The 24,275-nt window shown below is 57.2% G+C and overlaps 11 protein-coding genes across 11 annotated transcripts; 3 read left to right on the forward strand and 8 right to left on the reverse strand.

Moving 5' to 3' along the window:
• Window positions 1-146: 146 nt before the first annotated feature.
• On the reverse strand, window positions 147-2,261 carry SPBR_00320 (uncharacterized protein; the record flags this gene model as incomplete). The annotated part of the gene is made up of 1 exon (XM_040758639.1): window positions 147-2,261. The coding sequence occupies one exon, from the start codon at window positions 2,259-2,261 to the stop codon at window positions 147-149; it is 2,115 nt and encodes a 704-aa protein (XP_040617990.1).
• Window positions 2,262-2,558: 297 nt separating this feature from the next.
• On the forward strand, window positions 2,559-3,866 carry SPBR_00657 (uncharacterized protein; the record flags this gene model as incomplete). Its single annotated transcript, XM_040758976.1, has 1 exon — window positions 2,559-3,866. One exon carries the CDS (start codon window positions 2,559-2,561, stop codon window positions 3,864-3,866), a length of 1,308 nt encoding a protein of 435 aa, XP_040617991.1.
• Window positions 3,867-4,042: 176 nt separating this feature from the next.
• On the reverse strand, window positions 4,043-5,062 carry SPBR_00825 (uncharacterized protein; the record flags this gene model as incomplete). The annotated part of the gene is made up of 1 exon (XM_040759144.1): window positions 4,043-5,062. The coding sequence occupies one exon, from the start codon at window positions 5,060-5,062 to the stop codon at window positions 4,043-4,045; it is 1,020 nt and encodes a 339-aa protein (XP_040617992.1).
• An 864-nt stretch (window positions 5,063-5,926) lies between these two features.
• SPBR_01102 (uncharacterized protein) lies at window positions 5,927-6,374 on the forward strand (the record flags this gene model as incomplete). Its single annotated transcript, XM_040759420.1, has 2 exons — window positions 5,927-6,146; window positions 6,367-6,374. The coding sequence occupies 2 exons, from the start codon at window positions 5,927-5,929 to the stop codon at window positions 6,372-6,374; spliced, it is 228 nt and encodes a 75-aa protein (XP_040617993.1).
• Window positions 6,375-6,869: 495 nt separating this feature from the next.
• Window positions 6,870-7,520, reverse strand: SPBR_01016 (uncharacterized protein; the record flags this gene model as incomplete). The annotated part of the gene is made up of 1 exon (XM_040759335.1): window positions 6,870-7,520. One exon carries the CDS (start codon window positions 7,518-7,520, stop codon window positions 6,870-6,872), a length of 651 nt encoding a protein of 216 aa, XP_040617994.1.
• Window positions 7,521-8,232: 712 nt separating this feature from the next.
• On the reverse strand, window positions 8,233-8,583 carry SPBR_01128 (uncharacterized protein; the record flags this gene model as incomplete). Its single annotated transcript, XM_040759446.1, has 1 exon — window positions 8,233-8,583. The coding sequence occupies one exon, from the start codon at window positions 8,581-8,583 to the stop codon at window positions 8,233-8,235; it is 351 nt and encodes a 116-aa protein (XP_040617995.1).
• Window positions 8,584-9,644: 1,061 nt separating this feature from the next.
• Window positions 9,645-11,865, forward strand: SPBR_00291 (tryptophan synthase; the record flags this gene model as incomplete). The annotated part of the gene is made up of 2 exons (XM_040758610.1): window positions 9,645-9,692; window positions 9,748-11,865. The coding sequence occupies 2 exons, from the start codon at window positions 9,645-9,647 to the stop codon at window positions 11,863-11,865; spliced, it is 2,166 nt and encodes a 721-aa protein (XP_040617996.1).
• Window positions 11,866-12,425: 560 nt separating this feature from the next.
• SPBR_01160 (uncharacterized protein) lies at window positions 12,426-12,671 on the reverse strand (the record flags this gene model as incomplete). The annotated part of the gene is made up of 1 exon (XM_040759476.1): window positions 12,426-12,671. One exon carries the CDS (start codon window positions 12,669-12,671, stop codon window positions 12,426-12,428), a length of 246 nt encoding a protein of 81 aa, XP_040617997.1.
• Window positions 12,672-13,200: 529 nt separating this feature from the next.
• Window positions 13,201-13,746, reverse strand: SPBR_01059 (uncharacterized protein; the record flags this gene model as incomplete). The annotated part of the gene is made up of 1 exon (XM_040759378.1): window positions 13,201-13,746. The coding sequence occupies one exon, from the start codon at window positions 13,744-13,746 to the stop codon at window positions 13,201-13,203; it is 546 nt and encodes a 181-aa protein (XP_040617998.1).
• Window positions 13,747-14,807: 1,061 nt separating this feature from the next.
• SPBR_00735 (uncharacterized protein) lies at window positions 14,808-15,986 on the reverse strand (the record flags this gene model as incomplete). Its single annotated transcript, XM_040759054.1, has 1 exon — window positions 14,808-15,986. The coding sequence occupies one exon, from the start codon at window positions 15,984-15,986 to the stop codon at window positions 14,808-14,810; it is 1,179 nt and encodes a 392-aa protein (XP_040617999.1).
• A 630-nt stretch (window positions 15,987-16,616) lies between these two features.
• SPBR_00110 (uncharacterized protein) lies at window positions 16,617-19,999 on the reverse strand (the record flags this gene model as incomplete). Its single annotated transcript, XM_040758430.1, has 2 exons — window positions 16,617-19,286; window positions 19,382-19,999. 2 exons carry the CDS (start codon window positions 19,997-19,999, stop codon window positions 16,617-16,619), a joined length of 3,288 nt encoding a protein of 1,095 aa, XP_040618000.1.
• Window positions 20,000-24,275: the final 4,276 nt, after the last annotated feature.

Here is a 24,275-nt window from a genome sequence, read left to right on the forward strand (position 1 = left end):
ATACCAAAGAAACTCGAGCCTTTCTAACCATCTCATTGTTTGGACAAAGTTTGTCCGGGTCTCCCAACTCCAAGGCACTATTTTTACGCAAACTCTCCGTTTGGTTGCTTACTCGTCTTCACTCTTTGACCTATTTCACGTATTTTCTACCAGACAGTAGATCGTTGCCCTTGAAACAGTGGGTCGAAACAAGCCGCTTCGATGGAGTCGTCGTCGAGTGCCGCGGCCGACACGAATTCGTCCCAACATGCGTCCCAAGATGCGCTCCAGGAATCAACGGACGGCGTGTCCTCTGTGTCCATGCTTGGCAGTCCTGACGAAGCAGTGTCAGATGGCTCCGCGTAGTGTGTCCTTATGCATGCCTGTGCTTCGTCAGTACGGCCACACGCCGGGCCAATCACGGCCTCCACCGTCTGTCGCGTTCGTGCCATCAGCTTGCCCAGTGGCCCCGTCAGCCTGCCGCCGCGATGCCGTCCAATAATAGACGCATGATGGGCGTATGCCGCTTCCATGGTCGGCCACACGTTTGTCAGGAGCGACGCATCCGGGCTGGCCGCCCGCGCGCAGACGTAGCATTCGGCCAGCGCCATGGCCAGGATATGCCACCGCACCGTCATGGACCAGCGGAAGCCCTTGCCGCGCGAGTCGGTGTGCATCAGCACGGTCGTTTCCAGGACCTGGGCGCAGGCCCGCAGCAAACCCGGCCGGCCTGTCTTGGAGCCGTCGGGCAGACTCTTGTACAGAGCCGCTTGGGCGCCGCCGGCAAAACACTGTGTGCTGTGAAAGACGAGCCATGCAAGCGGCGAGTCGTTGGGGTCAAGACCGCAGGCGAGTGCCATTACCTCCTGGGTGAAGGCGTCGCAGAGAGATTGGGCGTCGTCGCGGCGTTTCCTGTCGTCGTTGGCCTGCATCGCTTCGGTGTCTGCCAGCGGCACGAATCGCGACCTACGACCAAGCGCTTGCGTACGGTACTTGAGCAGCGCATATGTTGTGTCCGTCAGTCCGGTACGCTCGGCCGGCACGTCGACGTCGCTTGTCCCCGGGCCGAAATCGGCGTCGTTGACGTGCCGCGGCATGCGTTCGGCCGTCGCCTGAGCGTCGTCGGCAGCCACCAGGGGCTGTGAGGTCATGCTGAAGGCCACCTGGACATCCATCAGGCAGATTGTCATCCACAGGTGCTGGCGCATCTGGCGGACGAAGACGGACTGCGTCGCCTTCGCCTGCGGCGCATCCACGCCCAGAGCACGGGCGACGCGGACGGCCACGGCCAGCAGCGTCCACACGGCCCGGCTGGGCTCCTCCACCTGCCGTCCGGCCAAGTACAGCACAAATGCCTGGAGGACGGTCATGTCGCGCGTCGTCAAGAGGCCAGCACGTTCCAGAGCCGCCTCGCAGGCTTGACGCGTGGCGAGCAGCAGCCCTGACCGGTCTCTCCCCAGAAATGTCCGGCACTGTTCATCGTCCATGCTATTGACAGCCACATACAAGACCGCCAAGTCTAGAGCGGCAACGGATGTGTGGCCATCTGGGTAGCTAAGGTAGGATGCATCATCCACCAAGTGCTGCGCTATCGTCGGGCGATGCAGAATCTTGAGGATCGGGTCGACTTGGTCGAGATAGACGGTGCATAGCTGGGCGACCAAGGGACGGTCCAGAAGGATATGGCTGGGGCACGAGACGTGACTGGGTAGAGTTGCCAGACCGAGGACAGATAGGTCTCGAGGTCGGACTGACTGACTCGACACTTCGGCGTGTGTTTGAGCCGTGTCGTCCTCCGCTTCTTCGGGGCTCGACTCCACGACATCCCGCAGCTCCTGCACAGCCGCGGTGAGCTCTTCCCAGAAATGCTCAGGGTGGTGCATTACCCAGGGAGCCGATGGTCCAGCGTCTGCTCGAGTCGGACTGGACATTGATCCCGTCATTGTCGAAGATGGCGATATCGATGTCGAGGTCGATGCCGGACTCGTTCGACTGACGAGCGCCTCCAGTCGCCTAATGCGTCTTCTGAGATCATCGCGGGTGTCTTCAGGAGCCGTCGTTACCTTAGCCACGGCCGCATTGTTCGTGACATGCCGTCCTCGTGGCAGCCGCAGACGGTGGACGGGCACACAAGGAACGTTGGCTGCCACACACGCAGAGCATGACGGCTGCTGCTTGTCGCACTTGATTTTGCGTGCGCGGCAGCCCTCGCAGCTGAGCTGTGGCAGGGGAGCAGGGGATTGTGAATGCATGTTGCCACGGAAGTCCTTCTCCTCGGTCATTGCGGGTTTTGACAATGACAGAGGTAAATGGACGTGAACGGACGTGAACGGACGTGGAAGCGATCTTAAACGCCGGTACGAGGGGCTCCCTGCAGAATGGATGGCTATTATTGGCCGCTCGGCTTTTAAGACCGCAGAACCACTACCATCGTGTAAGACGACGTCGCCGCAGGCACATCTTCTGGCCGACTGTTGTAATTGCCTTTGTATTTAATGCAGACGAGGAAACCAAAAAATATGCTATTTAATCAGAATAGTTGAGTTCCAAAGCTATAACCGAACCCCTATTCACACATCATGCCCCTCAGTATTCTCATCGTCGGCTGCAGCGTCGCCGGTCCCGCACTGGCGAGTTTTCTTCAGATGGCACCCTTTCCTCCCGGACAACGACCGCGCATAACCGTCCTCGAGCGTGCCCCAGCTGTCCGCAACAAAGGCCAGAATGTCGACGTCCGCGGCGTCGGTGCCGCACTGCTCCGAAAACTGGGCATCGAGAAAGCCGTCAAGGCATCGACGACGGGCGAGGCCGGCGTGCAGTGGGTGACGTCGGCTGGCCACGTCTGGGCGCAGCTGGGCGGCGCCAGCGACGGCGACACGGGGCGGCACAATCCGACGAGCGACATTGAAATATTGCGGGGGCGCATGGCGCAGATTCTGTGGAAACGGAGTACGACCATCGCCGACACCAATGCGGTGGAGTACATCTTTGGCGACCACCTGGACGGCATTGAACAGGACCATACGACCAACACGGTGACGGTGCACTTTGCCAGAGCCGGGACCAAGCGCACATTTGACCTGGTTGTGGGCGCCGACGGCCTGCTGAGTTCCACGCGATCCATGGTCTGGGGCCCGGACCACGAGGCAGACTGTGTGCGTCCGCTCCACATGTACGCTGGCTTCTTCAGTCTGCCGCAGGACGCAGCCGCCGGCGACGGCGACTACCGCCGCTGCTACCACACCCACGGCCGACGCCTGCTGTCGATCCGTCCGGAAAGGCAGAACCACCGGTCGACGGCCTTGCTGACCGTCGTCAACGAAACGGACGAGAGACTGGCCAAGGCGGCACAAGGCCACGGCAAGGCGGTGGTGGCCGCCCAAAAAGAGCTGATTCGGGACTACTTTGCCGACGCCGGCTGGCAGGCGCCGCGACTCGTACGGGAAATGATGGCCTCCGACGACTTTTACTACAGCATGGTGGCGCAGGTCAAGATGGCGACGTGGCACCGTGGGCGTGTTGTCCTGCTCGGCGATGCGGCCCACTGTGCATCGCATCTCTCGGGGATGGGCACGACCCTGGCACTCTTGGGCGCATACCATCTGGCCGCCTCTCTGGCGCAACACGCCGACGACGTGGAGACCGCACTGGCCGCCTACGAGGCCGACATGCGCCCGCACGTCGACAAGGCCCAGAAGCTCATGCCCGGCTTGCTGCGCATCCTGTCGCCCGCGACGGCCTGGGGCGTGTGGCTGGTGGACACGACCATCCGCTTCCTGGTGTGGTCGCGCCTGTTTCTGCTGGTGCTGCTATTTAACGGTCCGGGCACAGGCGCAGATGCCTTGCCCGAGGACGGATTCACCCAGCCGCCAGAGTACGAGGAGTAGACGACGACGATGGCCTTGTATACGTATTGCATATCTCTACTCAGTCTCATGTATAATAACAGAATATCACCATACTGATTGCGTCCCCGAGATTAACCACATAAAAGAGTGAGAAATACATGTGACAACGACTACAACAAAGTAAAAAAAGCAGTTGAGGAGACACAGCAGTCCCACTACATGCCCGCCGTCATGCCGCCCGGCAGCTCCGACAGCCAGCCGTCCAGCTTCTCGTTGACCATGTCCTTGACCGAGCACTTGTTCTGCTGCGCAATGGTCTGCGTCTTGAGCCCGGACCCGGTCACGTACGCGTGCGCGTCCATGGCCTTTTGCAGCGAGTTGTCCTTCCACCCAAACATGTAGTCGGCGTGCGACCCGTAGCCCGTCTTGTCGCCGTTGCTCCACACAAACGGCTGGCTGCCGTCCGCGGGCCACAGCTCCTTGGCGTTGAACGGCCGCGTGTCCCAGACCGTCTCGAGCATCAGCTGCGGCAGCTTGACCGGGTGCGACGCCGGGCAAGGGCCGCCGCTCTCAAACGTGCCGCTCACCGGGTAGGCCACGTGGTCCTGGTGGTTGGGCGAGTCCAGGTCCTTGCCGTTCCAGCACGTCGGGAAGAGGTGGTTGGCCATGATGCCCGCCTTGCACGGCGTCGCCGGAAAGCCGAGCGTCTCGGGCGCGCGCGAGCTCGCGTCCGCCATGCACGTAAACGTCAGCTGGCGGAACTTTTGCGCCTGCGTCCGCGTGTGGAACGACGCGTCGCCCACCAGCATGCGGAACCCCTTCTTGAAGGCCGTCACGCTCGACTTCTGCCCGTTGTCAAAGAGCGCGTCCGACATGTAGTAGATCACCATGCCGCCGCCCGTCGTGCCCTCGAACCCCGACTGCGGCATCCGCTTGACCTGCGTGTACGACCCGTTGCGCGCCTTGAAGAAGAGCGTCGCCGTCCAGTAGTTGGAAAAGTCCTCGGAAAACGAGCACGTCGTGCACGTCGACTGCGCCGCCAGGTCGTGCGTCGCCACGTCCATGGTCACGTTGAACGAGTTGCCGCCAATGACCTGGTGCAGGTGGCTCGACGGGCTCATGCCCGGGTTGACGAGCGGGTCGATGCGCTGCACCGTCAGGCTCGAGCAGCCGAAGCGGATCAGCGCCGACGCCGGCGCCGTCCAGGCAAGAGCGGTCAGCAGAGCGCTCTTCATGGTGGTGGGAGTATGAGACAGGGAGTCGACGTAGTTGTTGCGTTTGCGGTGTGGATACGCCGAGGATGGGAAGACGGAACGGACGACATCTTGGGACAAAACAAGTCCAGCCCTCCGTACTTATGATTCTGGGCATCGGCAGGTCAGGCTGCCAAAATCAGCAGCTGGCAACTGCCGACCATCTGACCAGGGTGGTGGTGAATTTCACGCAGACGTGTATCCAAGTGCTTCTATATTGGCTCTGCCAAGAGTGTGTTGCAAGAGAGAAGACAACGCAACTTGACGAGACACTACAGGCTGTGGGGCGACTGCCGTGGACTACCGTGGACTGCCGACCTACAGCCTTTACATCCAAGACAATATAATCCAATCTGACCACGTCCAAACATTCGCGTGGAGTGCGTAGTCGACATCTTCCATCCGGGCGTGCAATATGGATAATACCGGGACGACACTACGGAGTATTTTCCCCAGGCGGCACTGGTGTGACTGGCGGACACCGCATAGTTCGGCACCTCGAATCCACACATTCGCCTAAATATGACATTCGAGAGTCGCGCATTAACATGACTACCTGCTGTTGGCAGGGAGAGTAAATAGGCCCGTCAACCACTTGTGTCGTCTAATTTGCTGGGCACTATCCGACCACGACTCAGAGACAGTCTGCTGCTATTTCTGACAGTCTCCACGCACCTCCGTTTCCTAATCTAGAATGCAAGGACGTCTCCACCACAGATACCTGGCGGCTCTTGGATATATATCAATCACGGACGCGGGAAAGGCATCTCGCATCCCCAACATCGCGTCACGCCCCTTGACGTCCTTCCCATCACGACACTGCACGTCACCACGACCGCGCCCAAGATGAAGCTCCCTTCTCTCTACACTGCGGCCGTGTGCCTCTCGCTGTCCGCCACAGCCATGGCTCAAACCGTCCCTGCCTGTCCAGCCGACCTCGCCGCCAGCACGGACTGCGCCGACGTCATCAACCCCAACGCCTGCTACAACGAGTTTGGCTTCCGCGGCCAGCAGACGCTCAACTGCATCGAAGGCAAAGACAAGGCCGACAAGGCGAGGAAGGTCGGTGTCCCTTCCCTCTCTCTGCCACAACGATCGAAAAGACCACACGGAGATACTGACATGCCGTTAGGTCTGCAAATGTTGTGGGTGTGTTGGCACAAAACTGTGCAGTTGGGCATCGTCGCAAAAGCTGTGCAACAATTAGTGGCAATGGAGGATGGAGAGTCTATTGCGATGGCGAAGGACGAAAATGTAGTGAGGGCGGGCGTGCGTGCACCATACAGGTGCGTAACAAACAAAACGAATACACACATAAAGCCCAATAAATATGTCAGAATTTCACGTAACTCGTCCCCAGGAAGCCGTCCTCACTCTCGTTAATGTTAGACTTGTAACTCTACGTCATTAATATCTTTTATAAAAATGGAAAATACATTAAGTCCTCCGTCCGAGGCCGCAATCTTCAAGCTATACTGTGTTATTCTTCAAAGTTCTTTACAAGACTTCTCACCTAAATGAGATCCCCTGCTCTCAGGGGAGTTGCGGCATGTGTGACCCGTAACTTTCCGGTACGGCCCATATCAACAACGCGTAGAGTCACAAGGACGGAAAAAGGAAGCATAGAACGAAACAACGAAGGGAAAAGAAAAAGAAAAAATAAAGGAAACCCAATCCCAGAAGAGGACCCAGGCGTTGCACACCTGGATGTCCCCAGTAGTCAGTTTCAGTGTTAGCAGCCCGCTAAGCTACTCGCAACCCCGGCTGCAGTGTGAGACAAAGACTTCTGCTAGATGTCTGGTTCTTCCTCAAACGCGCAATTTGACTCGTCCAGATCCAGCAACGTGACGTCAGTGTCAGCGACGGCGTCAGCATCATATGCGCCATCCTCAGTGTCTGCATAATCAGACTGGCTCTGCCGCTCTAGACCGGTGTCAAAAATGCGCTCGTAGTAGCCTTCTGCGTCGGCAATCAGGCTCACCGCATCATGATCGTCGCTGTAATGGTCGCAGTATACGTCAGCAGCACCGGATAAGGCTGCGAGACGAACGAGGGCCCACTGGAGTTCAAGTATCTCCAAGGACGGCAGCAACTCAGGATCGTCGGCTTTGATCACAAAAACCTGGCCAGTCTCAATCCGCTGTCCACTCTCCTGGTGCGCCAAGGTGCCGTTACGGCCTCGCCTGTCGATTTTAGAGTCCGAACCGGCGTCGACAAAGGTCGGGTCCATGCCGTACTCGCCCAGCCGGTCCATGGCGTCTGAGCCGACCTCCTCACTGGGCCGCAGTAGGCCTTGGGCAAGCCAGTGGAACTGCACCCACACTTCATTCCGCTCGACTGCCTGGGGATCGCGGAGTGGCTTGAGGCCGAAGCGTGCCGCTCCCCATAGGGCGTGCAGGTGCTTTGACAGGCATATCATATTCCGCGGGGATTCGCTCATGTTGTCGTTTTCACAAATTGCCACCCACTCGTCCGTTGCAGCGGGGCCCCAAAAAATGGTTAGCAATGACCACATGTCACTGCGTGTCTTGTTGACTTTAGAAGCCGAGAAGGGAAATATGTGTGCTCCATCGGGATAACCGTAACCAGACAGGACACATACGTGGTCGTCTCGCCGATATGTAGCGATGGTTGCTGACTGCCGTCTCATTTTCTGCTTTGGATCGGTAGATGATTGTGGCAAAATCTGTCCCGATGGTCTGGATGGGACTGGAGGCTGCCCTGTAGCTTTCTCGGAAGCGGCTGGGGTGGATAGAACCGGAGAACTAGAACTAGACCTTGGTCGTTTCCTCGACGGCTCCCCAAGGGACAGTTGAGAGGTCGTCCTGTCACTAACGTCTCTCTTTGCAGGCACACTAGGTTCTGCAGAGGTCACCATGGGTGTGGCAACCAACGGTGACGACACGGTTGGCTTTGATCCCGGCGGAGGTGTACTTCCTGCCGAAGCGGGAGCAAACTTTGTGGTTTTTGGACTTCGCTGATTGGGCATTCTGGGAATACTTGGTGTTGGAGTTCCAGGAGTGGAATTGCCAGGCGTCTTGGATTTAGCAAGAACTGTGTCGGTCAGTACAAACGAAAATAACTGGAAATGGGAAAATCTGTTTAAAACAAGTAAATAACGCTACGCCAAACGGTAACCATGAATGGCAAGATCACCTACAAGATCGCAAAACAGTGATGGCCGAACCGGCCATATGCCGCACGGCAAACGTCGTCAATGTGTCATTTTGCGTCACTTTGTAGACAATATCCCGAAGCTGCTCGATGGGGCAGACCAAAAAAAGAGCCAGCGTGGAAGCGGTTGGTGAAAACGCGGTATCAACGAAGACGTGCTTGAACGCCGTGCGATACAGCTCTTTGCGCTCGTTCACGGTTTCGGCCGTTTCTTTGTCAATTGAATGAACTAGATTGTTAGCTTTTTCACCGATCTGGATTGCCACTTTGGGGTCCCGATCGAAGAGCTCTGCCACAAGGGCAAGGATCTCGCTCTTGGTTGTCGACATGGTGGATAGTGAGCGTAGGGGAGCATGGGGAAGCAACTGGCGAGAATAGAATGATTGGAAGTCAGGAGAAAATAAGGTTAAAAAGTTCAAACTTGTTCAAATTTGTCGAAATTTTCACTCATACTTATCTAATGCACTTTGTCGAATCAGGCAGGCACGACCGCTGCGGACGCTCCTGCTATTACAATACTTCGCTCGACGGATTAGTGTGACACAGACACACGTGACGAGTGACGTTATTACCATGAACCGTTTGGAGCTACTGTGGTGAGTTAGCCACGACAAGTGATCAAAACTTTCATAATACTACACATATTGCCCGACGAGGCTCGGGATCGACACTCTTACCGGTCATATGCGAGGCTGAGACTCTTATGAGAGATGTGGAGGGGACGATGTGCGTTGTAAAATGTACGTCCACAGGTCCACAGGTCCACAAATGCCAGGGCAGGGCCTACCTGCTGTGGGGCCGCCTGAACTCCGACCGTGTTTCAGAGTAGCTGCAGGTACGATAAGATAAAAGCGGCGATGGAAGGAGCAACTCCGACAAAGGACGTCGCCCACGCTAACGAGCCTGGTAAGAATATGGAAGGAGGGGCGGGTACGGGCCACGGTGCGGGGCACTGTTTCTAAGCCAGAATAGTGCGCATTAGACCGTGCGAATTGGCTTGTCTTCCGAATCACTGCGAAAACGGCGCAAATGGGAAGGGTGGGCAAAAAAGTTCGAGACTGCCGTCTGGGGGAAATCGAGGCAACGAAATTGCAGATCAACCGTCACCAAAAGGAACCGCTTCGCAACGACGGACTTTGGTAATCACCATTTGCGTTGCACCGTGACTCACGAGAACATCGGAGATTCTTGCACGCGTTGGCGGAGTGCCCAATTGAGCAATCGAAGGACCAATTGCTGCATCTTTCGCATCGTCTCGTCGACGTCGCGTCGAAGATACATAAACCGGACTGTCGCCCCCTCGTCGCATCGACTCCCGATACTGCCAGGCTCTATCCCCATCAGCAAACCACTACCACTCCTGCACGCACATACACTCACACGCCATATCATGGAGGCTATCAAGGAGACCTTCCGGCGGTGTAAGGCCGAGAGCCGGGTATGTGGCAACCTCTCCTAGCCATCAGCCAGCCAATGCTAACGATAACCCCCAGCCCGCACTCGTCACCTATGTCACGGCCGGCTACCCCCGTGCCGAGGACACCGTCGACATCCTGCTTGGGCTCGAGTGCGGCGGCGCCGACGTTCTCGAGCTCGGCGTGCCCTTCACCGACCCCATTGCCGACGGACCGACGATCCAGACGGCCAACACACAGGCCCTGGTCAACAACGTGACCCTGACGATGACGCTCAAGATGGTGGCGGATGCGCGCGCCAAGGGCCTGAGAGCGCCCGTGCTGCTCATGGGCTACTACAACCCGCTGCGGGCGTACGGCGAGGAGGCGCTGGTGCGCGACAGCAAGCAGTCGGGCGTCAACGGCTTCATTGTGGTGGACCTGCCGCCCGAGGAGGCCGTGTCGTTCCGCAAGCTGGTCAGCAGCGGCGGGCTGTCGTACGTGCCCCTGATTGCGCCGGCGACGTCGGACGCGCGCATGCGCATCCTGTGCCAGCTGGCGGACTCGTTCATCTACGTGGTGTCGCGCCAGGGCGTGACGGGCGCCAGCGGCACGCTCAACGCACACCTGCCGGAGCTGCTGGCCCGCGTCAACAAGTACAGCGGCGGGCGCCCGGCGGCCGTCGGCTTCGGCATCTCGACGCACGAGCACTACCAGTCGGTGGCGGCGATTGCCGACGGCGTCGTGGTGGGCAGCCAGATTGTGACCACGCTGCGCAACGCGACGACGCCCGCGACGGCCACGGACCCGTACAAGGCCGTCGAGGCGTACTGCCGCTACCTGATCCACGGCAGCCACGAGGCACAGCCCCCCAAGGCGGCCGCTGTCCCGTCGCCCGCCGCCGACGCGGCCAAGACGGTCGCCGCGCCCGAGGTCGCCGCGCCCGTCAAGGACGAGAAGACGGCCCAGGAGCTCGACAGCAACCTCGTGGCGCAGCTGGCGGCGCTGCACGACAAGATGCCCGACCGGTTCGGCGAGTTTGGCGGGCAGTACGTGCCCGAGTCGCTGATGGACTGCCTGTCACAGCTCGAGGACGGCTTCCACCAGATTCTCAACGACGAGTCGTTCTGGAAGGAGTACCGCTCGTACTACGAGTACATGGGCCGCCCGGGCCACCTGCACAAGGCGGAGCGCCTCACGCAGCACGCCGGCGGCGCCAGCATCTGGCTCAAGCGCGAAGACCTCAACCACACGGGCAGCCACAAGATCAACAACGCGCTGGGCCAGCTGCTGCTGGCGCGCCGCCTGGGCAAGACCAAGATCATTGCCGAGACGGGCGCCGGCCAGCACGGCGTGGCCACGGCCACGGTGTGCGCCAAGTTTGGCATGGAGTGCACCGTGTACATGGGCGCCGAGGACGTGCGCCGCCAGGCGCTCAACGTGTTCCGCATGCGGCTGCTGGGCGCCAAGGTCGTGGCGGTCGAGGCCGGCTCGCAGACGCTGCGCGACGCCGTCAACGAGGCGCTGCGCGCCTGGGTCGTGCACCTCGAGGACACCCACTACATCATCGGCTCCGCCATTGGCCCGCACCCGTTCCCGCGCATCGTGCGCACCTTCCAGTCGGTCATTGGCAACGAGACCAAGGCGCAGTTCCAGGCCCTGCGCGGCAAGCTGCCCGACGCCGTCGTCGCCTGCGTCGGCGGCGGCTCCAACGCCGTCGGCATGTTCTACCCCTTCTCCGACGACCCCTCCGTCAAGCTGCTCGGCGTCGAGGCCGGCGGCGACGGTGTCGACACGCCGCGCCACGCGGCCACGCTCGGCGGCGGCTCGCTCGGCGTGCTGCACGGCGTGCGCACCTACGTGCTGCAGGACCACAACGGCCAGATCCAGGACACGCACTCGGTGTCGGCGGGCCTCGACTACCCCGGCGTGGGCCCCGAGCTGGCCCAGTGGAAGGACAGCGGCCGCGCGCAGTTTGTGGCCGCCACCGACGCGCAGGCGTTCCTGGGCTTCAAGCTGCTGAGCGAGCTCGAGGGCATCATCCCGGCGCTCGAGTCGGCACACGGCATCTACGGCGCGCTGGAGCTGGCCAAGACGATGAAGCCGGACGAGGACATTGTAGTGTGCCTCAGCGGCCGTGGCGACAAGGACGTGCAGAGCGTGGCGGACGGTCTGCCGGAGCTTGGCCCCAAGATTGGCTGGGACCTGCGCTTTTGAGGAGGTCATGCACGGCGAACTGTGGCTCAAAACATATTCCATCGCATTTCGATAAAATGGTACATCTGGTAGATATAATACAAAAGCGAGATAAATTGTGTTCGGGATTCCTTCCAGTATTTTATTGTGTGACCTTCTGCCACTACTACTTAAACGTAATCACCGGGTTTGCAGTTTGTATCGTTGACAGATCAGACATGACGAGCAACTGCCTTCTCAACGCCGCTCAACTGGCCTCCTCACCAGGGGCCGGGTCCAGCATTTTGTACGTGTGAGTCGACGGGACAGGCTCCTCAGGCAGAAAGGAATGATTAATGCACGGTGATTGATACTACGTCGTGAAACTTGTCTGGTTTACAGTATACTTATGAGCACGTCACGATGCCAAATGATCAAGTTTTCCTTTTGGTTGTCATTAATTTTTGCAGATACAGACAAGGTAACAAAAACAGTTTCCAATTTAAGTTGCAATAACGACGTCATTCCACACCCTGTCCGGTTCAATCTTGCCTTCCAGGCGCCGCGCCTCGCGCCTTGCGTCCCAGGATTCCTCCCCGGACTCAATACGCCGGCTGCGAATTGATCCGCTTCAGCATGCCGCCCGTCGACGGCCGCCGCGGCGGGTGCGACACGGCATTGGCAATGCCCGCACCGCTGGCCGGGCTACCGTCCGAAATGGACGGGTGCCGCGTCGTGCCGATGCGGTTTTTCATGCTTGTGTTGGGCCCGCGGCCCTGCATGACGGCCTCCAGCTTGGCCTTGGCGCGCATCTGCATCTTGCTCATTGTGGGGGTCGTCTGGTCCATGGTGAGATGATTTGCACTCGTTCTCGATGATTGTACTCGTCGATGATGTTACTCGATTCTCGATTCTTGATTCAATTGATTGTTTGATTCAAAAGAGAAGAGGCGAGAAAATACAACGAGAAGAGACGACCAGACGACACCCAAAGCTAACAGTTCCCCTCATCTGAACAGGTGATCTGTTTCCACGACGTCCGACATTGGCTAGTGGCTGGGTGTTTCTCTGATGTCTTTTCAGACAATTGGTCTTGTAGACAAAGGTACCACCCGGCCGAAGCCAATGTCGGACTGGACCAAGCATCGACTTCTTGGTCTTTGTGTAGAGTGTGGCATATGAGGGGAAGCCTCTAAGCAAGAATGCACCAACATTGTTGTGGTGGTGTACTCTGATTGGTTGACGGAAGGCTGACTTACATCAGATGTAAGTCAGTCGGCCATCGTGATGATTTAGTCAACCAGCCTTTGGTAGGGTTAGAAGGGTTGTGCGTTTTCTTTTCTTTTTTTTCGTTTTCTTTCTTTTTTTTCCGCACACCTAGAAACGCCCCTCCTTCTGCATCTGCTGGATGTACGTCACCATGTTCACAGAGAACAGCGGGTGGTCCACGTCCGTCAACCGCGGCGGCTGTGTCAACCAGACGGCATCCAGATAGTCATCGAGCACGTCCGACTCGCTGGAGCCGCTGGCCGCCGCAGCTGCTGCCAGACGCGACGGTGTCAGCGACTGGAGCGACGACACTGAAATGGTCGACATGCCCGTCGGCGCCCGCGTCAGAGCCAGTTCATCGGCCCCGGCGACCAGCATCTGCGGCGTAAAGAGCTCGCTGGCCGGCACGCCGTGGCCGTGGCTACTGGCCTTGTGATGAGGAAGAGCTTTCTTCCCGACCAGACGAAGGGCACAGTTGACGGCCTTTTGCGTTTTCTCCCAGAAACAGGCACGCAGACGGTCGACACGCATATGAACGTGTGCACAAATGCGGCACTTGCGACGCAGGACCGTGTCCGGCAGATCGTCGTCATTGACCATGGTGACGATCTCGTCGACAGACAAGTCGTCGTAGTAGACCTTGAAGCAGCTCATATTGGAGACAGAGTCAAGAGCTGGCCAAAGGTGGCTATATAAGCTCTGTTGAAACTTTTGAAAGTTGCCTGCCGAGATTAAGCGACAGGAGACTCTGAGTTGTTATTATTTTGTTCCAAATTGTTTAGATCAAAGAACTTGGAAGTTATGAAAGAGTGAGAGAAGAGAAATGAAAAAGTCGGCCATGGAGGGCGAGTGGCCTCTTACTTATACACGATTCTACTCTTGTTCAAGGGCACATCAGTCATGGCCAGAGCAACAACGCTGGCCATATGTACGCATCAAGTGACAGCAAAACGCAATGGAAGCTTCGTAAAACGAGTGTGAGTAAGGGTAGAGCGGTGTGTGAGGCTATTTTACGAGTCGATCTCGGCGTACGCTGTGCATCTGCTTTGAATTTTGCATTTCATATCAGCACGGTGTTGACATCGTGTACGTTGGTGGCGTCAGCCAATCACAGGGCGTGGGCAGTGTAAGCGAGGCCAAGGCTCTCTACAGCAGAAACGTGGCCAGCTCTACGTCGCTGTTCTGGCTTGCCAGTAAAGGGGGTCTACGTAGACATTTACTGGGAAATGTTTCTATTTTATTCCTTACTTTTTGCACGTCATGTGTCTTGCTTATTTGGAACGGAAATGGGCCCACGGATATGGTTTGTTCACCCGAACAAAACACAAAGCCAAACAGTTGAACGCTTTTCCTTTAAACAGGGATCCCGTGAATTAACATGCCTCATTCTACATAGCACGTGCAAAACTGACATACTGCACACCGACACCGTATTCTACTAATAGGCAGTCTACACTCAGCACAATATTTCGAATCTTCCACGATCTGACATGACGTCTTTACAAGCACCAAGATCCATCATTGGCACGAGCAAGGTGGCACCCAGCTCTGTGTCATGACGTCTCCGTTTCTCATATTATCTCGCCCCATCTCCTTTTTATCAATCTCATCTTGCATGAGGCGGTGGAAGCCATCAGACGCTCGACAGAAGATCAGGACGGGAATGACGTGTTGCGTTCTATTGCCTGTTTTATTTTGTGAGACAGAGTCTCCTGTCATTTTTTATGCTTATTTCCTCCCTGGTCTGTCTCGCCTGTTGTCCTCCTTCCCATCCTATTGGCACCCACCATGATTGCAGAAATGCCTACATAGCCCAGAAATACAAACAGCCCGCTCGTCTCAATGGAAATGTACAGTCGGCTGCGGTAGCGCACCACGGTGTCCATGGCGACGAAGGCAAAAGCAAGTGCCAGCAAAATGCCCAGTCGTTGCAAGGGACGGGATACACTCCTCACGACGAGTGGCGCCAGGCCCGCCACGGGGTACACAACCATCTGCAGCCAGCAAAAAAGGAGAATCGAGGCTTCAGCACTAAGACAGCCCCCGAAAAGAAGTCTCGCCAATCGATCTGGACCGCCCTTGCCGGGAACCCGCAGCATCGTCCACACTGCATACCCAACCGCCAGTGTCGTTGACGCCTGAGCCACGGCGTACTCGAAGCTGGAAAAGAGCCAGACCGTGAACAACGTGGCAGCAATGTCCTTGGCACGGTGGGCCAGTGTGCGCGCGACGGCTTTGTTCTTCGACTGGATCAAGGGGAGCCACCGCGGCGCGTTCTCGTTCGCCGTCGCCGCAATGGCCATCGCCGCGCCCAACGCGTCCCAGACACCCTTCCACACGACCGCCTGGAGGTACGCTCCGCGCTCCACTGCCTTGACAACATCGTCCACAAACACGTCCGGTCGGGCCAGCAAGAGGCGCCAGTCGTCGTCGGGCTGCGGGCGGACAAAGAAGCCGGCGGCGGGGTGGCCGAAGAAGAGCGTGCGGCGCGCATGGTTGAGGACGACGGCGGCGAGAAGGTAGGGGACGCCAGCGGTGGCCGCATGGCCGCGAAAGACGGACGCTTGGAGGACCGCCCAGACGTGGACGAGGAGGCCGTCCTTGGCGGTGAGGACACACTGCAGGCATTGCCTGGCCGGGCCATATCGCACATGGCGAGCAACACGGCTGTAGATCCACCGTCCTACGATGCCGCCAAATGGAGGCAGACCGACACCGCTGAGAACAGCCGTGGGCACGGCGAAAAACGAGGACGACGCGGTTGTCATGGAAGGCGGTATGTTTGGCGCATCTGCTGCTGGTGGATCGCCACTCATGCGGCTGTGGGCGTCGTTTAGTTCTGCCTCTGCCTCTGCTGTCCGCTGCCGCGGTCGCCTTCGTATTGGTTCCGCCATGTTGACATGTAAGAAAAAAAGAGGGCTGCTGTGCAGCAATGTGTGTCTTTTGATGATCAAGCGTGGAACGGCAAACGGGCCACGTTCTGTAAAGAACCAAGAATGCGGCAGTCCCATTGGCCGGCGCAAACGACAACACCTAAGCATTTTGTCACGGTTGACTTTACTCGCATAATGTGTCACGACGCAAAGTGATTTTCGTGTAAAATAATGTGTCAATTTCTGCAGTGCTCCCCCATGTATGGATGACGCAATGTAAAAGATTCGACGCAGAGCCCAATTCTTCTGGCCGTTGATTTTTTTTTCCCAAACTTCCCATTTTGAAAAACAATCTCGTGTGAAATGAACAATCCGCAAACCTGTTATCCCATTGTCCTCCTATCCGATTGACAAAAAGACGCCATGTAACAAAAACCATTGCAGTGCAAAGAAAAGGCATACAAACAACAGACACCACCCAAATCCAATCGCGAAACACCGTGGGCCAAATGCAAGAGGTTGTGAAATAACAGAAATGTCAAGGAAAACACAAAGAAGTAAAATAACCACCACAGACGAGCCAATCATCAGGCTGTACACGACAGCTCGCCTTCAATTGCCTCTGACTGTCTTGCTCCCGGCGCGAGACCGCTAGCCCGCCCGGTTGCGCAGGCCCGTCACCCGACCCAGCCACTTCTTGCGCACTTCCTGCGGCAGCGGTGTCGCCGTAGCCGCTGCGGTGGGCGCAGCCTCGGGGGCCTGCGGCGCCGACACGGGCATCGCGACGTCCTTTACCACCGCCGCCGATTCATCTTTATCACCAGGCTCCCCGCCGCCGCCGCGCACAGGACGCGGGTTGCGCAAAATCGGCGGAGGCGTCGCACTGGCGCCACCGGGACCACCGGCATGGTCCTCGTCCAGCTCGTTGCGGCGCACCCGCGACGGCATTCCAATCGCGGGCGCGGCCGTCGGCTCCGTCGGTGTCGCCGTGGCGGGCACTGTAGCCGACGATGTCAGAGCCGCTGTAGCCGCCGAACTTGGCTCGTGCGAGCCCGACCGTCGGAACAGGCTCATCACACGACTGCGTGTGGCATTCGAGTTGGACCCCGATGTGGGCGGGTAGTGGCGCTGCTTTGCTACGGTCATCTGTTCCTGCTGGGTGGCCGGGGCAGGTGCGGACGGCGTAGGCGGTTGACTCTGGCCGTCGTGTTCCTTGCTCGGGCTCATGTCGTCTTTACTGGTCGTGGTTTCGGGCCGCGTAGGCGAACGACGGTTCTTGTTGTTGGCCAGACCGGGTGTACCAAGAGACGGTGTCCCGGGCGCGGTACCGTGCAGTGACCCGCGGCGCGAACCGTGTGTAGAACCGGTGTGGGCATGCAAGCTGGAGCGCCGATGCGGCGGTGGCGGCGGACCGGACGAGATGCCATTCATGTTCATACCGTAGGGAAGAGGCGATGCCAGGAGACCGTCGGAGCCAAAGAGGCCGGCCGCGGGCGTAGGAAGGGAGGCGCCAAGGGCGTCCAGAGTTTGGGCCAGGGGTGCAGAGCCCTGGTAGCCCTGGTAGCCCTGGCCGCTCAGTGAACCAAACATGGCCGTCGTGGCCCAGCCGTTGGATGTCGTGGGGAAACTAAACAGATCGGGCGAAATGCGGCCACCCCGGCGGCTGCGACTCGTCGATGGTGCCGGGGCCTGACCCGTGGGGCGCAGGCTTTCGCGCAGCCAGTAGTCGTGCAGGGACGCCGAGTCGTTGCCATCAATATCCATGTCATCGTCGGAACTCTCCGAGTCGCCCCAGACGCTGCCCCGACCGTGATGTGAAATCGTCGTCTCATCTGCGGACCGGGGACGCGGCGGGATATGCAGTTGGCTGTCAAAGTATGTGCTGCGGCCACCAATCTCGTGGCGGCGGCTGTTGAAGGCCGAAGTCGACGGCGGGTGCATGGCGGGGATGCTGTCGACAAAGGATTCTAGAGCCGAGATGCGCTTCTCGCCGCTGCTGGACCGTGACGTGTTGGCTTCGGACATGGCGAGGTAGCTGCGCTCGTTGGCACCGTCCCTGTCCTGGAGGCACAGAGTGTCATTAGAGTTCTTGTACCGGCGGAGGGTTGACGTCGAGATCGTGTCGGGGGTTGGCGGCAGATTATGCGGGTCACGCGAAAATGGTGCGTCGGTGCGCACTCTGCGCAGAGCGTCCTTCTTCTCCTGCCGGGCATAGGACTTGCCGAGCTCGTGCTCGCGGAGGTGGCGGGCCAGAGACTCGATCTCGGCGCGGCCGTGCTGGCTGGCTGGACGGGATGCGTCGTTCATCGCCTGGAGAGAGATATCCATTTTCTCCAGCTGCCGAAGTGGCGAGTTGGTTCCGAGGAAATCAGTCAGCGAGTTGAACGCGGCGGCGTTTTGGTTGGCATTCAGGTGAGGGTTGCGGTTGCTCGAACTCGACCGCTTCTTAGTCGGTGTCGATGAGTTCTGTGTCTGCGCCCGAGATACTGGTCGATTGGTAGTTGCAGTGGAAGATGCAGGCGGCGGCGCCGCCGATGCAAGGGCGTGTGCCACTGCAGCTGCAGCAGTTCCATTCGAGTCTTCGACTTTCAAGCCGGCGTCCAGCATGCTGCGAGGGATGTCGGGCACGCAGGCGACAGGCGACATGGGGCGTGGCTCCGATGGTGCTGATGTGACTTGTGTGGGGATGTCTTTCGTCTTGCCGTATATGCTGAGAAAGGAGCTTTCGCTCAGGACACTGAGGCTCGGGCTCGCGATGCGGTTAATGCCGTCCCGCAGATCAACGTCCATATTGTCTTCGGACATGCGGGGCAGGCTGACCAGGCTGCCGGCACGTGTGCCGAGATACACGTTGCGCAGGTTCTCCGTAAGCTCGCTGCGCTCAGACACGAAGCTCGGCATGCGGTTGATGGTGCGTTGATCGTCGTCCGCCTTCGTCATGGGTTTTGGGGTTTCGTCAAACGATGTGACAGATTCAGTACCCGCTGTGCCGTTTGTCGTCTCGTGTAGTGCAGACGAGAGGGCGCTCCTTAGCCGGGCGTCGGTCGCAAAGAACTGCTCCTTCTCAGCTTGCTGCATCATCTGGCGCTCCTGAAGGAGTTCTTCCAGGCGAGCCTCCAGGGACACAATCATAGCAACAGCCTCCTCAACGGCCTTGTCGCGCATTTCAAGCTCAGACATGAGCTTGTCATTGATCTCTTCCAGCTCGCGCTTTTCTGTCTCCAGGCTTCCGCATTGCTCTTCGAGGGCGGTCTGCTTCTCACGGCGGTGGTACAGCTCGAGCTTGAGGTCGAAATTTTGCTTGTGTAGAGTCGTCAAAGTCTAGAGAGTTAGATGAATGCATGGATGTGGGTGCCTGGTAGATCCGTAGCCGTGACCATAACCAAATAGCTCTGTGGTGCTGGTGCTGTACATACCTGTTCCATCTCCTTCAAGCCAACACCAGACTTCTTCTTGCCACCATCGAGGTGGCCCATGCTGGACTTGGGTCGGCTGATGTCGAACGGCGCTCTAGCTGGCGAGCTTTGTCCTCCACGCAGGTCCAGCGTCGAAGCCATCTTGTCGTTGCTAAGTCGGCTGGAGCTCCGTTCGCTCTCAACTTTGCGTTCTTTCAGAAGCTTCTCTTGGAGATAGCTGGACGTCGCGGTCAGGGACGGTTTCAAATCGGACGGTTTCAAATCGGTCGACTTGAGGTCCGAGGTAGACTCGTTGATGGACCGGAACTTTGATATATCAGTGCTTGTGCTCGGTGCTGGTGATGCTCTCTTGTTTGTGCCGTCCTGGAAGCGATGGACGAGGTGAGAATTCGGCTGTGTCGAGGACAAGGAGGAGGTTTGCTGTTGCAGCTGCGACAGAGGCAGCTGTGGTGAGGGAGCCAGGTTCGACATGGAGCGATCCGCAGTGTGTGCCGACATGCGTGAATCTGAGGTGGTGCCGGTGCTCGAACGAGACGACGCGCGGGTATATGAAGGGCGACGAGACCGGTCACCCGTGCTCGTGCTACTGGCGAAGCTTGCAGATAAAGGAGCGTCCATGATATCGGGTGGCGACGGAGATGTAAACGAAAAGGGGCAGCCTTAAAAGGGGTTGGAGTCGGAGGCAAAGACTCTGTCTTGGGCCTCTAAACCAGCCCAGCTGGGGAGTGTTATGAGAGACGCGGCAGACGAGGGGTGGGCGTGTGAAAGTGTGGGCCGTTGAAATCCGTTCTGCAAGCTGCCTCGTCCAAGGAAGACGCAGGCAAGACGCAATCGAACGCCAAAGTATTTTGACGCAGTTGTCAAACGCCAGCGGAGTGCTGCTGACGTCTCATGGAATTCTCGACGAGGTGTGTGTGTATTTGGGCAAGACACGGCAGGCGGTGAGAGGCGATATGTAATAGTGTCCTGTTGGTCAAGTCAGAAAAAATCTTTTAAAAAATAAATAGGAATAATAGACAACACGAGGCCATAGGCGGAAAAAAAAAGGGTATCAAGCAAAAGTTGAAGAAAGCCAGGGAGAGACAAAAAGACTGGACGAGGTGGAAAAGCAAAGAAAGTCAAGACTAACAAGATCCAATACCGAACTCCTTCCTAACTGGGCTACCAGAAGGATAGCGGCTGCATATGAAGGGAGAAGAGAGGCGTGCGAAAAGAGCAAGAAGTCGGGGTCTTCACTGTGGTATGTACTTCGTATGTACGGAAAACGAGCACAGAATGTTGCGATTCGAAGGCGGTTCTCGGAGCAGGAAGGCAGACAAAGCCAAAACGCGAGGTAGAGGACAAGAAGCAGCGAAACCTCTGCTCACGACTAGAATGGTTCCAAAGATGAAAACCAAGTCGCAGGGGCCGCTGCTCTGCCCGTTTCGCTGCAAGATAGGATCAAAATATTGGCGCTATTATTATCGTAGAGGACGACCGGAAGGGGTGCCGGCGTTGGTAACTGCAAAGATGGGGGGCGCAGCCAGGGGTCAAGAAACTAAGGAGGGCCTGTTGCGACGGTTGTGGGTGTGTGGATGCGAGGGTGTGTGTGACAGGTGAAAAAGGTGAGAGTCACGTTGGTTCTCTGAGATGCGACGGTCGTCGTCTGCCAACTCGTGGGGTATGATTGTGGTCAATGGTCCTGGGCTCGTGCGCTAGGTCGCCTCTGTTGCAACGGCGGGTGGGGGTATTGCTCGGTTCTATGGCTCGACAACATTCGCTGCGATGGCAGATATTCGTCTCAAGCTTGACGATGCGTTTCTTGGGTCATCGAGTGCGAGGGGGCGGAGTCTTGGTCCTTGGCTTTGAGACGGAGTGCCGATGGGTTGTACCTGGGCATCGAGCGCATAAAATAAAACGATGAACAAAGAAAGCAACTAAGTATGAGCTTTTACTATGTTCGTTTTCGAGGAACGCTTGTCGAAATGCTCTGTACAGGGCAACACATTCCTTGAAAGGTGAGGATGGGGACAGGACGCCAAAGAAACAAAACATCAGAGGCCAGCCGTCTTGTCGCCTGAAGGGCTCCGCTCCTTGGTGGCACGGGCACAGTCAAGGTGGGCTTGACTGCCAGACGATCAGATCCGGCGAGTCAGGATGGTCCCTGTTTCTTGACCAAGTTTCTCGCCTGACGTTCCCTGTCGATTTCTGATCCCTTGGTCTCTCTTGTTGCTTTGTTGCTGTGTCTCCAATTGTCTCACTATCAGGTATCCGGGGGATCAGGGATCCTACAGCAGTAAGACCTGCTGTATGTCGTAGACAGAACGGGAATCGGCGGATGGGCCTCTGTTGGTGAATGGGTGTGGTGTGTTCTCAGCAAGTACGGAGTACGGAATATGTCACGGTGGAGATCCGAACAGAAACAACGTGAGGGATGCCAAAAGCTGTCTGAGGACAGTGAGGAAGTGACGAAAGAACGAGCAAACGGGGGACGGTTGTGGCTGCTGTTTTGGTCTGTGACGCGACCCCCATCATAAAACTGAGACACGCTTTTGAGCTTGGAAGGGAAGGAGCGGCCGACAAGGCAATTTCCTGACTAGGACGGGAGCTCCCACGGCCCCGTAGTCATCTACAGGGAACGCTTTCCCCTTTTCCGACCATCGCTCCTTCTTCGACTTCTCTTGTATTTTGCTCTTTCCTTTTTTTTTTTTTTTTTTGTCCAACGGCAGACCCGCACCAAAGCTTTCACGGACGAATAAACGGCGACGGCTCCATCGTGACTTCCTATTTTTCCACTCTCTCTCTCGTCCTCTTCGTTCTTGATCTCACTTGGTTTGCCTCTTTCACGCGGGTTTCCTTCGTATTTGCCATTTGCCTTCTTGTACCATGTTAACCTAGGAGGGCAGGCGCTAGTGACGCCGCTAGGCAAGGGAGACTTCCCCGGCATACGGGGCAGGAGCGACTGTACCGAGACCAAGTGTGTCGTCTCGTATTAGCATCCGCCGCTGGTGTGCTTTAGCGCGTCATCTCGCAGAGCAGGACCTTGTTCGCCCTTTCCTCTTCTTCCTGCTATGCACTGATACATAAAAACGCCAAAACGCGTGTGCATCGTCAAATTGGACCGCGTTCGGGCCCTATCACTTAAGTATTCCGTGCTTGGTGCGTCCTATTCAGTACTTCTCGTTGCAACACGTCGTATGATGTGTGTCCCGCTTTCATCAGAGCAGCTGGGCCTCGCTGCATGCGCCCTATCATGATCTTGCCCGCCAAGCGCCGCTGCAATTTGGCTCTCGGCATTCCATCTGCCATCTGTTGTTCTCGCTCGTACGTTTTGCATATCTCGCATGTTTTTGCATCTTTTGCACGTCTTGCTGCCCGATGCTGCCCATTCTGTTCCTTTGACTCCATCGCTCCCGCGCCAGCGTTCGGTTCTTCTACATCGTATCTGATGACCATTTACCCAGCGACACAAGCCTCTGGTCCGCATCGCACCTCGGCTGCCAGACGGTCTTGTTTCAGTCCCCTGATAGTGAAGAACAGTACTCAAATGGGCAAAGACGAGCACAGAAACTGGTCAAGCCAAGACCGGGTCTGGGCTGGGCTGGGCTGGTTCCAGGTTCCAAACCCGCGGTAGAGCTAGGACGAAAAGGATGAAGAGCGCGAGAAACCTGGGAGAGAGGGCGATATCCACTGAGAGCGCACATTTTTGTGCTTCCTCTGGTCCGTGCCTGGTCCGTCCTCTCCCCTCCATCGCCCCTTTGCGCAGATTTGACAGACGGCATATCCTTGCAAGTTACAGGGGCCCAGTGAGCATCGACAGACGGCCCCGGCCTTGGTCCAGTGCAAAGGCCCGGCTGCCGCGCGTGGGCCGCGAGTGGAAGAACGGAGACAAGTGCAAAACGGATACAGGAAAAGGGCATGTAAAACTGAAAGTCTGAGATGTCAATGGGGGGACAGAGGAGAACAAAAAAAATAAGGGGGGCTGGGCATCCACTGGTTTTGACAGGGGTGTCAGGACTTACTATCTGATTGGTCACAGCTGCCCAGGGTCGAGATTGCGGCTACGACTCTAGAGCCTGTCGTTTTGTCGACGGAGTCCTTTTTCGTTTTCAACCCTCCCTTGTCCAGACACCTTTTTCTTTGCTCTTTTTGTTTTTGCTCATACTTTAACCCTTTTCAGGGTTCCGTTTAATTAGAAACGCGAAAATCACACTCTTTTTCTGTGATGGCGTCGCAAAGGCGCGATAGCGCGTCGGAGAAAGTTTAAGTGAAATACGACGCTGCGGGTGTCTTGTGACAAACAACGGGAAAACGATGGCTTGAGTTTCGGTTCCTTTGTCTCGCTTGTCATGACAAGAGAAATTCGTCACTTAGACCATCCTGAGTGGCGTTCGACGATCCACTCCTTTGACGGAGTTCAGCAGGATACCTATGTTTGGAGGACATGGCTCGAGATGGCATCTGTCAGTCTGTCAATCCTGTCGTGCACTTTACATGTAGCCAGCCGCACTTCCAGTTGGTTGATGCCGTCCAAGGGAAGCAAATCAAACCAGGGACTGACCTATAGTCTACCGTGTGGATTTTCCCTGGTTCGTTCTCCCGGGCTCGAAACGATCTATTGGCCCTTTTACGGCACGGCCAATTAAAATAAAAAAAAGGAAAATAAAAAAGGAAAAGGAAACACAGCGCAGGTGACAAAACCATTCGCTTGTAATTCGTACACCGACGAGTGGCTTGTGGACGCCCGATGTGTGGCATATGATGCCCTGTTAGGGTGTTGGAAAAGAGGTTGCCGGGGCTCCCTTGCATCGACAAATGTCTAGTCACCAACAAGATCGTATGGATATGTGTCAAAATCATCCAAAATGCAAAGAGAAACTAGATGGATGGCTGTCAGTTATGCCGCGCCGGTGCT

Source organism: Sporothrix brasiliensis (genome assembly GCF_000820605.1).
Source record: "Sporothrix brasiliensis 5110 chromosome Unknown Cont19, whole genome shotgun sequence".
Lineage (NCBI taxonomy): Eukaryota > Fungi > Ascomycota > Sordariomycetes > Ophiostomatales > Ophiostomataceae > Sporothrix > Sporothrix brasiliensis.